The sequence below is a fragment of the Opisthocomus hoazin genome, chromosome 11 (genome assembly GCF_030867145.1).
Source record: "Opisthocomus hoazin isolate bOpiHoa1 chromosome 11, bOpiHoa1.hap1, whole genome shotgun sequence".
Lineage (NCBI taxonomy): Eukaryota > Metazoa > Chordata > Aves > Opisthocomiformes > Opisthocomidae > Opisthocomus > Opisthocomus hoazin.
In genome coordinates, this window is record NC_134424.1 from 21090049 (window position 1) to 21102969 (window position 12921).

Consider the following 12921-nt stretch of genomic DNA (forward strand, 5'->3'; position numbering starts at 1 on the left):
AGATCCCAGCTCTGTCCTTATCCTCTCTTGCATTTCTGAGTACCATTCCTGGATTTTATTCAGGCTTTGGATTATTCCTAAAAGATATTTTACCTGATAGGAACACTTTCTCATTCAGATACATGGTGATTTCCTAACTACACGGCACTAGTTTTGCCAAATGCCTGCTTGGATGTCAATGCAGTTTCACATACAATAACTTCAGAATATTCTTATGTTCTGTAAGATTTAGACAGGATTTCAAGTTTAGAGCCCATCTCGACTTGCCTTCAGTCAGTCAATGCAGAGAAAAAAAAGAGGAAATGCTAGGTATTGTTTTTTATTTAGTTTTCTTTATGTTTTTAGGGTTCTCTTCCATTTGCAGAAAATTGTCTAAGACGTAATGGATCATATGTGCTACCCAAATAGCATTACATTTGAACTGAAAAGATGATCTCAAGCCCGTTTCCTTCACACAGCTTTCTGCAGAGAGGGAAGTCTTAGGATTCGTTTCTATTGGCGTGATCTTTTGTGACTCTCCTCCTCATTATCATTTCAATATTGAACACATATGTGATAAAAGATTAGGTATCTTGCATTGAAAGTAGTATAATATTATTCATATAATTTTAATAGTCAGGTTATCCATAATGTTATTAATTGGACTTCATAGGTTTTCTTCTCATCTTGCCTCAAGGCAAAGGCTCTATAAAGCCAGGCAGTTCCCTGCACAGTTCCAACTGTTGTAAGCAGGAGAAAAAATACAGGAAGAAAGAAAAGAATTACGTCTTTGACAGATATGGCAATTGATACAGTTGAGTCATAGTGAAACTGTAAGTGAGGATGTCTTAGTTCAGCAGATTTACTTTTCTCCTACTGTTTGGCACTGTGGCACCACAGAACACTGATGGCGTAGTGTGCACTGTGTGTGCACGCCATGCCAGCTTAGGACACTGCTTGGCTTGGGTTGCTCGCCTTTCTGGAAGTGCAGAGGTAGCTATTTTAAAGCCATTTGGAGAATAATTTTTAACTTGCTAGGAAAACATTTTCAAAAAGCTTTCTTGGAGTCAGGGTGGTTCTTATTTCACTTTTTTTTTTTTGGTCAAATAATAGTGACTCATTTAAGTAATGTGGCTTAAAGGCTGTGAGCTACATTCAAACTTTGTAGGTCAGTTTACTCCTTACAGTCCTTATGCCACTGGAGAGTGATTCTAGTAGCTACAGATTTTGCCTTCTTTCCCCACATTTTAACTAATTCTTATACATATTAATAGCACAGACACATAACCAAGACCCGGTATTTTCATGTGCCGTGATCTTGAAATCAAATCACCTGTAGTTAGCTACAACTTGATGTGGTAACAAATGAAAGTGGAAAAAAGCGTGGAGGTGGGAGGCAGTGTTGGTAAGAAGTCAAAAGTAGTTCTCTCTACTCCAGGATTTACTTTAAAGCAAATCCACAGTATTCAACTGGTGTATGGAAAAATCTTAAATGCTATGGAAGGAAAAAATCTTTCACGATAACAAACCACTGAGAAGGGAATATTCTTTGTTCGAGGAGGAACCAACTTTAGTAGGAAGATTGCCAGGAAACTAACAGATTGACTGTGTAATTAAAGCCGTATTTGCTATGAAATATTCCTACTGGTGCCAAGATAGTATTTTTTTTCCTTTGTCTGTTTTTGTCTTTCAGGGTGGAATGTACGTCTTTCAGTTATTTGACTCGTATGCAGCTAGTGGCATGTGCCTTCTTTTTGTTGCCATATTTGAATGTATCTGCATAGGCTGGGTTTATGGTGAGTTGCTGAAAATTGCTGTGGTTTTGAGTTTTTATGAAAGTTTTCTGTTCACAGAAAAGCAATGTGAAAGCCACAGCCTCCCTGGGCAGCCTGTTCCAGTGCTCCGTCACCCTCAGAGGGAAGTTCTTCCTCATGTTCAGCTGGAACTTCCTCTGCTTCAGTTTGTGCCCGTTGCCCCTTGTCCTGTCACTGAGCACCACTGAAAAGAGCTTGGCCCCATCCTCCTGACACCCACCACTGAGATATTCGTAAGCATTTCTAAGGTCCCCTCGCAGCCTTCTCTTCTCCAGGCTGAACAAGCCCAGCTCCCTCAGCCTCTCCTCGTAGGAGAGATGCTCCAGTCCCCTCATGATCCTCGTAGCCCTGTGCTGGACTCTCTCCAGTAGCTCCTCATCTTTCTTGAAGTGGGGAGCCCAGAACTGGACAGAGTACTGCAGATGGGGCCTCACTAGGGCAGAGTAGAGGGGGAGGAGAACCTCCCTCGATCCGCTGGCCACACTCCTCTTCATGCACCCCAGGAGACCATTGGCCACCTTGGCAACCAGGGCACGCTGCTGGCTCATGGTCAACCTGTCGTCCACCAGGACACCCAGGTCCCTCTCTGCAGAGCTGCTCTCCAGCAGGTCAGCCCCAGCCTGTACTGGTGCATGGGGTTGTTCCTCCCCAGGTGCAGGACCCTGCACTTGCCTTTCTTGAATTTCATCAGGTTCCTCTCTGCCCAACTCTCCAGCCTGTCCAGGTCTCACTGAATGGCAGCACAGCCTTCTGGTGTATCTACCACTCCTCCCAGTTTGGTGTCATCAGCAAACTCGCTGAGGGTACCCTCTGTCCCTTCATCCAGGTCGTTGATGAAGAAGTTGAACAAGACTGGGCCCAGTACCAACCCCTGAGGGACACCACTAGTTACAGGCCTCCAACTAGACTCAGCGCCGCTGATGACAACCCTCTGAGCTCTGCCATTCAGCCAGTTCTCAATCCACCTCACTGACCACTCGTCTAGCCCACACTTACTGAGCTTTCCTGTGAGGATGTTATGGGAGACAGTGTCAAAAGCCTTGCTGAAGTCAAGGTAGACAACATTCACTGCTCTCCCCTCATCTATCCAGCTGGTCTTGCCACCATAGGTGGCTATCAGATTGGTCAAGCATAATTTCCCTTCAGTGAATCCATGTTGACTACTCCTGATAGCCTTCTTTTCCTCCACTTGCTTAGAGATTGCATCCAGAATGAGCTGCTCCATCATCTTTGCCGGGATGGAGGTGAGGCTGACCGGCCTGTAGTTTCCTGGGTCCTCCTTCTTGCCCTTTTTGAAGATTGGAGTGACACTGGCTTTTCTCCAGTCCTTAGGCACCTCTCCTGTCCTCCAGGACCTTTCAAAGATGATGGAGAGTAGCTCAGCAATGACATCCGCCAGCTCCCTCAGCACTCATGGGTGCATTCCATCCAGGCCCATGGATTTGTGTGTGTCCACTTTGCTTAAATGATCTCTAGCCCGATCCTCCTCAACCAAAGGAAAGTCTTGCTTTCTGCAGGCTTTGCCTCTTACCTCCAGGGACTGGGATGCCTGAGCGCCGCCTTAGCAGTAAGGACGGAAGCAAAGAAGGCATTCAGTAACTCCGCCTTCTCTGTATCCTCCGTCACCGGGGCGCCCACCTCATGCAGCAGCGGTCCACGTTTTCCCTACTCTGCCGTTTGCCACTGATGCACTTGAAGCAGCCCTCTTGAGTTCATGCCTCATTACCACAAAAGGGACACAGTGGTGTCCCTGGCTCTGCTGTTTCTGTCTGTCAGCAAAGTCAGGAGAAAGCCACCACAGTGCTGGGTATGTTCATGGTTACGCCCTCAAGCATTTTTTGCTCACAAAGCACTGACCATTTACTCTCTAAAGCAATGTATGAAGTTCAGATCACCCATGTCCCCAGCTACCTATGGATTCACACGTTACTCTTTAACTGGGCTTGCTCAGACTGTTGCTGGCCAGAAGCCATTTCTGTCTGACAGCTCGCCTGCTCCTACTCTGTTCGTGTTGGTCAGATGCAGATGTAGGCAGCGATCTCTGCCATCTGTCATGGAGCAGATGACAGAGACATGTATGTGTCAGGGAACGAGGGAACAGCTTCAGCCTTTGCAGCTCTGTCAGAAGCGATGTTTTTCTCTTTGCTGTTTTAAATACTGACCTGTACAACCCGACGTGTACATTCTACATCTGCTTTTCATTTGGGTTTTTTTGGGCAGGCAGCAATCGCTTTTACGATAACATTGAAGATATGATTGGGTACAAACCACTGTCATTGATTAAATGGTGCTGGATGGTCCTGACTCCAGGTATTTGCGCAGTAAGTATAGAATATCCTAATAACTTGTTATAGACATAAAGAGGGGTTTCTGTGCATATTTTTCAAATTTTCCTGCTGCTAATGGTTCACAATGGTTGAGAAAAATGCCTATTGATTTGTAGCGTGTTTTAGTTAAAAAGCACTCTGTAGGTTCTGTAAAAATTGTTCAGTATTCTGTGAAGTGTGAGAGATCTTAGTATATAAAATAATAGGAAAAAAATAAACTCAGGGCCCTAAATGAACATTTCCCAGTACAATGGAGGCTTTTTTTCACTGCATCAGTAGTATACCTGGTGTCTACCCAGCATAACTCAAGCTCCTCCAGACTTGTGCTGGTTTCCTTGCTGCTCCGGCTTCCTATTTCCTTCCCTCTCTTTGGGAGAGTAGACATTTTTCAAAGAAGACAGGACATTTTTCCTTCTAGCAAAAGTAGTAGAAGAGGCCAAAAGCACATCTCATATGCATGGAGAAGGGGAAGGAATTGGCCTTACCAGAAGGTAGCAATACTGGTGCCAGCTCTCACAGTCTGCCGTCGCTACATCACAGGGACAAAATTACAAAAGGAGCATGACCAGATTGCCCATAAATTTGACCCACAAGTGCGTGCGGAATAGATGCTTCCAGTTCTCCAATACAGATATGATCGCAACTGCAAAACCACAGATGCTGGGGCACCTGGAGATCCTGGTTTCCTTGAGCTCTGCCAGTTCAGTTGCAAACTTGGGAAAATTTCTGACTCATTTTTACAAACTCTGAAATGAACTTAATATCATTTGCTCGTGTACGCTCTTTTCACCACTTCAGAGAAAAGTACATAGTAACTTCTCTATAGTTCATAACTTTAAATGGTCCAAACTGCTTGATTAGACACCTGTCGAATTTAGACAGATAGATTTGAGCTTTTGAAAGGATGAAAGAGTTGGCCTGCAGAACTGCGGATACAGGCAGTGGATTAAGGCAACTGTGAGAATTTTGGCTTTCCTTTTTCATCATGACAGGTTGGAGAGACGCAGCTTGTGTTACTTAATCACAGCTGGTTCATGGTAGCAAAACTTAATCTTTCCTGCCCAGATACTGTTTGCCATCAAAGTGCAGGTTTTATTGTCATTGAGATGTAAATAGGATTTAAACTTGAAAGGTTGTTTATATCCGTGGAAGGTACTCAGACATATTATTTAAGCCGTACATAGATATTGCTGTCTGTTGTTTTTTTTTTTCTCTGACTGAAAAGCTTACTTCTACTTTCCATCTTTAGGGAAACTGGCCTTGCCTAGACAGTCAGTCATTTTCTTGTTACGTAGGCGGTGTTTTTCCAAACACCACTAATACGTTTCTCCACTTATTTCAGGGAATCTTCATCTTTTTCCTGGTGAAATACAAGCCTTTGAAATACAACAATGTCTATATATACCCTGACTGGGGCTATGGCATAGGGTGGATGATGGCGCTCTCTTCCATGATCTGTATCCCTTTGTGGATTTGCATTAAACTGTGGAAGACAGAAGGCACTTTCATAGAGGTAAGATATATTTTCAGATTAATGATACTGAAAAAGAAGTGGGAAAGGAGTGTGAATCCTCACCGGCATGAGACTAAGCACAGTTTAATCAAAAAAACAATGCCACGTACCTGTTCCAGTGGCAGCTTGGGTTAGGCCTCTCAGTCACTGGTGGAAAGAGGCATCTGAATGTTCTCTATTTTCTTAGAAACACAGAATCATTTAGGTTGGAAGAGACCCTTAAGATCATTGAGTCCAACCGTAAATACCGCTAAACCGTGGCCCTAAGCACCACACCTACATGTATTTTAAACACCTCCAGGGATGGTGACTCAACCACTGTCCTAGGCAAAACTTCTTCCTAATTTCTTTTTTTTTTTGCCTTCACTGACTTCAGCCTGTGGTAAACTAACCTATACCATAGCTTTCAGGTGCTCTGTTCCTGCTCAATTTGTAGCTTAAAATGTCTGTAAGATCAGCTAAATCCCTCAAGAAGGTTGGTACCAACCATTCATTCAGGTCAGCTGCCTTCTTTCCATGGTTTTGGTAGCTGATGTTTGTGCTGCCAGGGTTTTCCTCCAGGAGCTGGGTAGCAAACACATATGTTTTCTGGACAGTTTTCCTGATTACAATTCTCTAAGTGAGAAACAGAGGCAAAAAGAAATATTCAGTGCAATTTACTAACATTTGGTATCAGGTTATCTCAGGTCTAGGCTGAGGTTAAGATTATTAAATATAAGACCTTTTCTCCAAAGGAAGACAGTGAAGATGACTATAATGGAAGAAACAAGAATATAAATATTATTTGGCCATCTGGGATTTCTCATATTGCAGAAAAGCCTGGTTCTGTCATCTGGAGTTCCTTAGATACTAGTCAGTAAACGTATATCCCAGTATGGCCTCCTTCTCTCCCAATACATATGTGGAGGGAACTTTATTCAGTCCCTTTCATGCTTTCTCGGTCTTTCTGATATTCTCTAAGATCATCCCAATGTGAAGAACAAGACAGTAGGAATTTCAGTGTCTAGGGTGCCTGGGGCTCATTAATGTATCTAACGCTTTTGAAAGATCTCTCGGTGTATACCCACCCTTCCAAAGTTATGCGCCACTCAGGACCAAAGGGTGTGACAGCTGAATATATCCGAGTATATCTCAATGTCACAGTTACTGCTTTCTTGAATGGAGAAGCTAACATGCAATTTATTGTGCTAGCTGATGGCAGTCCATATTGAAATGACTCCATTAAGCTGATTAAATATGGCCTGGGGACTACCTAGGAAATCTTTACTGTGGGTATATAAACAAAAAATGAGTTGTCTACAATATAGTTTTCTTAGTATGTTAGAAGAGGAAGTTTTGCACAAATCTTAACACCACAATAATAGAATCATAGAATCATTTAGGTTGGAAAAGACCTTTAAGATCATCAAGTCCAACCATTAACCTAATACTGCTAACTCCACCACTAAACCATGTCCCTGAGAATCACATCTGCAGGTCTTTTCAATACATCCAGGGACGGTGACTCCACCACTGCCCTGGGCAGCCTGGTCCAATGCCTGATCACTCTTGCAGTAAAGAAATTTTTCCTAATATCCAATCTGAACCTCCCATGACACAACTTGAGGCCATTTCCTTTCGTCCTATCACTAGTTACCTGGGAGAAGAGACCAACACCCGCCGCACTACACTCTACTTTCAGGTAGCTGTAGAGAGCAATAAGGTCCCCCCTCAGCCTCTTCTTTGCCAGGCTAAACAGCCCCAGCTCCCTCAGCCGCTCCTCATCAGACTTGTTCTCTAGACCCCTCAGCAGCCTCGTTGCCCTTCTCTGGACATGCTCCAGCCCCTCAATGTCCTTCTTGTAGTGAGGGGCCCAAAACTGAACACAGTACTCCAGGTGCGGCCTCACCAGTACTGAGTACAGGGGCACGATCACCTCCCTCCTCCTGCTGGCCACACCATTCCTGATCCAAGCCAGGATGCCACTGGCCTTCTTGGCCACCTGGGCACACTGCTGGCTCATGGTCAGCCAGCTGTTGACCAACACCCCCAGGTCCTTTTCTGCCAGGCAGCTCTCCAGCCACTCTTCCCCAAGCCTGTAGCGTTGCGTGGGGTTGTTGTGACCCAAGTACAGGACCCAGCTTTTGGCCTTGTTGAACCTCACACAGTTGGCCTCGGCCCATCAATCCACTCTGTCCAGATTCCTCTGCAGAGCCTTCCTGCCCTCGAGCAGATCGACACTCCCACCCAGCTTGGTGTCATCTGCAAACTTACTGAGGGAGTACTCGATCCCCTCATCCAGATCATTGATAAAGATAACATTAGATATTTCCATAATGCATCAACCTTACCCTGTCTCCCCAAGTAAGCAGACTTTGTTTATAGAAGGTTGTTTTGCGTTGTCTTGTAGTTTGACGCACTGCAGACAGGTCGTTATCTTTTCCGTACATGAACGATGAGAGGGGTTTTTTAATTACAGCTGGGAGCTTCTCAGGAAGCCAACTCCCTCGACATCTCTGCTCTCCAAGCTGTAAGCAGCAATGTTGCTACTGACGTTATTGCTAGAAAAAAATTTCTCAGCTGAACACGTATATTTTTCTTTTGTTTTTTATTGTAGTTTAATATGCTTTGGCAGTCTCTTATTTATTTTTTTGAATATGTATCTATTGACTTACATGAGAAACAAGACATACCCATGTAACAGGCCTTACCCAGAGCATTGTGCAGAATTTCTTCATGGAAGGGAATGTTACTTCAAATCAGCACGAAAATTCACTTTGTCTTTGACTTCGTTCTCTAGCCTGTGGTCTGGTGTGATTTGTGAAGAACTCTCTGGCATATGCTTTCATGGATGTATCTAGAACAGGGAAGGGAGAAGCAGACATGCAGGAGAAGAGGTTTTATAGTTAATCTGTTTAAGAAATGTGTGTCTGTAACCAAGAAAAAGATAATGACTTCCATTTTCTGAAATTTTCTAGAAATTTAGGAAGTTGATTACACCTTGCTCAGATCTGAAAATGAGAGGGAAACTTGGAGGAGGAGCCTACATTGCAGCAATAAATGACTGCGATGCCAAACTGAAAGGAGATGGCACCATTTCAACCATTACAGAAAAGGAGACACATTTCTGAAAGAACTATCTTTTTTGTTTTATTTTTTGTATAAATAAATAAATAAATTCACTTAATTATAGAGGCTGGCTTGTTTTGCACAGAATTTTATTAACCAGTTAATTTTAAAGTGAAAATTGTATACTTGTTTAAAAGTGATTTTTTAAATTACTATATAAGTAATGACTATGTAAAAGAAAAAGAAATAGTATTATATGGTCTGTTAGTGATGATTTCTTGTAATATGGTGATTTCAGTAAATGTTTTTTTAGAAGTTAGAGGGACCTGTATAATGTGCTGTAAAACTTTTCTCCTTTGATTTCTGGCAGGTGTAATGTTGTATAGATATATGTGTTCTAATCTGTAAGCATTTCAGACCATTTCAGCTTTTAATGTATGTATATAAAGGGGACCGGAATGTCCTGTTGTTTCTACTGGAAGAAGCTGCGAGGGGGTGGGGGGATGAGCAGTGCCTGCTGTTGCATTTTGCTCTCTAAATGCGGGCTGTATCCGAGGTCCAGCGCAGAGGGAGCCTTCCCGGCGGGGGCCAGCGGCTTTGTGCCAGGCTGCGTGCGATTCCGCCTCTCCCTAGGCCGGGGCAGCTGCCAGACGGCATTTGGCGCCTAACAGAGCTCTCCTTTCAGGGCAAGGGCTGTGAAGGCCCCGGAAGCACCACCTCAGCTGCTCTGGCCGCCTTCCCTCCACCCTCCCTTTGCTTCAGCAGGTCTAAAAATGCGGTGGAATGGGCCCACTTCTGCGTCACTGTTTTTCTGGAGATTGGACAGAGAATATTTCTTATGAGCTATGAATTTTGCTGCCTTTGTAAGTTAATGGTCTCTGAGATGCTGTGTGCTGCTTCAGGAGGCCTCTAAAGCTTTTCCATTTTCTTTAGTGTCTGGGTGGCCAGTACTTCATTTTGGTTGACACTTCGCATCCCCTGAAGTGAAATGTGTTCGTGCACGCTGTATAACAGGAGATCAAGATTATTTTGTGTATGTTCCGAGGAAAAAACAGAGCAGGTTTAGAGCTGTGCATACCTTGGCCTCTCTGTCTGTCTGTCTGTACATCTATTTATGACCCTCAAAAGAAATCACGGATCCTCTAATGACGGTGTGTAGCCCTATACAGCTTTTCTCATGTTCATGGTACTTTCTAGATACTCTCAGGTTAGGCCTTGATTGCTCTACCCTGAATGGTATCGAGGGTTGCACAGAGGTCAGAATAGGAGTTTATTTGGCGGAAGGCTAGAGTAATTGGTCCTTAATCATGGAATCATCGGATGCCAGGTTCGAAGGGACCTCAAGGATCATTTGGTCCAACTTTTCTTGGCAAAAGCACAGTCTGGACAAGATGACCCAGCACCCTATCCAGCCAAATCTTAGATATGTCCAGTGTCAAGGAATCCACCGCTTCCCTGGGAAGATGAATCACCACAAGAGTTCCAGGAAGTAATTTCTATACGGTGCAGATGAAGGAATCGATAGGGATGTTGTGACTTCTCTGTTTCGCAAAGGAGCAGTACTGGGTTTGTGATATCAGGCCTTTTTATTCTATCAGTTGTGTGAACTGACTCCCTCTGATTTAAAACAGATTTTGTACGTGAACCCAACTGATGGATGGTTGTTACCATGAGGTATGCAAATACTAGTCCCAGTATCAAAATCTCTATGATATCTCTTGGGTTTTTTTTTTTCCTTCTGCCAGTGTTCCAAACCCTGTTATTTGTTCTGGACAATTATTTTTTTCTCTTGTCCTGGTTTTTTATTTAATGGTTGTATAAGATACCTGTGGAGGAATACTGTACTACACTGCACAGTATTTGATGGGGAGAGACAAGCAACAGCCTGAGACAGCTCAGAAGAAATGTCATAAAATCTGATGTCTTCTCTGCAATTCAAAATCACCAAAGCTCAGCTACCAGCATCTGGAGTTATCAGAAACAGAAGTGGCTGCTGGCCTTCTACAGGGGAAAACATTTCACCAGAGGTCACTAAGTGTATCCTAATATTACACAGAACTGTACATGTAGTCAGCATTTATTTGAGGTTTTATGGTTACCTCTTAAAAAAGCATTTTCATAGAATCACTTTGTCTCAAGTCACATCATTAAATCTAATAGATCTGTTTAATTTTACTTCATCTTACTTGTACTTTTCATGTGGTGAGGTGGATGTCTAAGAGAACTTCTCTACCACAATTCTACTTCAAATATTTTAAGTCCTGCTTGCTTTTGCATGACTCCATCGTTAGGTGCTTAGGAAAGCACATTCTGAAGGAGCCTGCCTTTATGAAGGTACAGAACCATCATCTCGTGAATGCTGGCCTCCCTCAGCAGGAGTCTTCAGCTTGGCGTCCAGAACTTGAGGCTACCAATGAAAATCACAGTCCCACTGGAAAATGGTACTTCAGGAAGAGAAATGCTCCCAGAACTGAATCTGCTGATTGAGTTCTGTAACTACAGAAAATCCAGTGGCGCAACTGAAAGCTCAAGACATTGAAAAAATGCCCACTCCAAAACCTTAACATTTTTGGAAGTTCTGAGTCATAAATCTTTCTAATCCAGTGTCATCCCTTTCTGGTCTTTCTCTCCACCCACCAGAGCTGCAGAGCTAAGGCCCCAAAGCCACAGGTGGGCCTTGGGATGGGTTATGTTCCCTCCCAGAGTAAGCATCAACCCATTTTCTTATTGGTGAAGGATGTGCAAATGTAGATGCGTTGTTAGGTCACGCCTGGCCTTGATTTCAATGCAGTTCTTGTCAGCAACCAGGGTTCCTCATGAATGTTTACCAGTAAAGTGTGCCAGGAGGTGGAGCCTGCACGACCCACCTGGCCAGCCACCAGACACAGTGAAAATCCCAGACAAGTCACGGTTGCCCTTTGAATCATAACACACACTGCTGTAGCAGAAAAAATGGGCTTGTGCGTTTTAGCTTGTTGATGTACTTTGAACCGTTGTACTCGTCCAAATGTCTCCCCAGGAACCATGTACTTCGTATGGAACGTGCTTCCTGTGCTGCTGCTATGAACCGCCGCACCCGTAGCTTTATACACATACATAGGGCTTGGCGTGGTCAAAAGTGTTACGCAGTATTACTAATGTGCTGTGCTTGTAAATGTGTGCATTTCATATCTGACTTGTTTAACACTTTACTGATTTTTAAAAAAATATTTTTCTTTTGTGGGGAGGGATGTGGGAGGGTAAATTTCCTAATAGTATTTCTGTTTTGTTGGGGGGGGGGTCTGAAACAATATGAAGGGGAAAATGCAAAAACCAACTATATCGTGATGATTTTTTTTATGCGGTAGAAACAATATTGCCCTTTTCTGAAATATCTGCAGTATTATTAAAAATAATACAATAAAAATGAACAAACACTAAGGTTTATGTAACATTTTACATAAAGAAAGATTCTGTTTGGTTTTGAAGGGCACAAGATCTCGTCTACTTACCTGTTTTCAAAAATTAAAGGAAATGGGCAAAACCCATTCTGTGTATTTTAGTTTATATCAGTGTGTTTTATATGACCCTCACCTAACAAATAATCATAACTACCCTGTTAGGGCAGACATATGTCCCTTGATTTTAACTGGGGAACTTAGAAACAAGAGAAGATTTAGCAACTTCTTTGAGCTCATCCAGTCAATCTTTGGCTGAAACAAACTGAAGTTTCCTTACCTCACAACTTAATGTCGCTGTTATTTAATACAAATCCAGGTTGCCATGGAAAAGTGCAGACCTGCCGCCACTTTCCTCTCCCTACCCCCATCCCTCCCCACTTCTGGCTGTGTTTCGCTGCGGCCGCTGGCAGTGTTAGGAGAGCCACAGACAGAGCCACCTCAGGAACCCATCTGCTGCTGGAACTTCACCCAGCAGAAGCCCACGGTTAGTTCTTGGCAGCTCTAGCTTAGTGCCGGGCCATACGTGTGCTGGTGCTGAACGGAGATACCGTGGAAAGGTGAACTACATCCTCCAGCTGCTGCATGCATCAGGCCGGATGAAAATAACCTCCTGACCACGGCCTCAGTCACAGGCCAGTGCGCTCTCTCTTTGATGATCTTTTGTACTGTGATTTTATGCTTTTAGACTCTTCTTTCTTCAGTGGCCCGTGTACAGGGAAAAATGCTTGCTTTAGTACATGACACACTGATGAAAAATTCTGATTCTCTACCCTGCAGCACCCTGTTATCTAGTAGCCGGC

The 12921-nt window shown here is 43.6% G+C and overlaps 1 protein-coding gene across 3 annotated transcripts in view; it reads left to right on the forward strand.

Annotated features, from left to right (window-relative positions):
* SLC6A11 (solute carrier family 6 member 11) overlaps positions 1–12193 on the forward strand; it is a 109602-nt gene extending 97409 nt beyond the window's left edge. For all 3 annotated transcript variants that reach the window (XM_075432752.1, XM_075432750.1, XM_075432751.1), the window contains exons 12-15: positions 1673–1775; positions 4014–4114; positions 5463–5633; positions 8591–12193. In XM_075432752.1, coding sequence (XP_075288867.1) covers positions 1673–1775; positions 4014–4114; positions 5463–5633; positions 8591–8743 — 528 coding nt within the window. In that variant the 3' untranslated portion in view covers positions 8744–12193. The remainder of the gene's footprint in view (positions 1–1672; positions 1776–4013; positions 4115–5462; positions 5634–8590) is intronic.
* Positions 12194–12921: the final 728 nt, after the last annotated feature.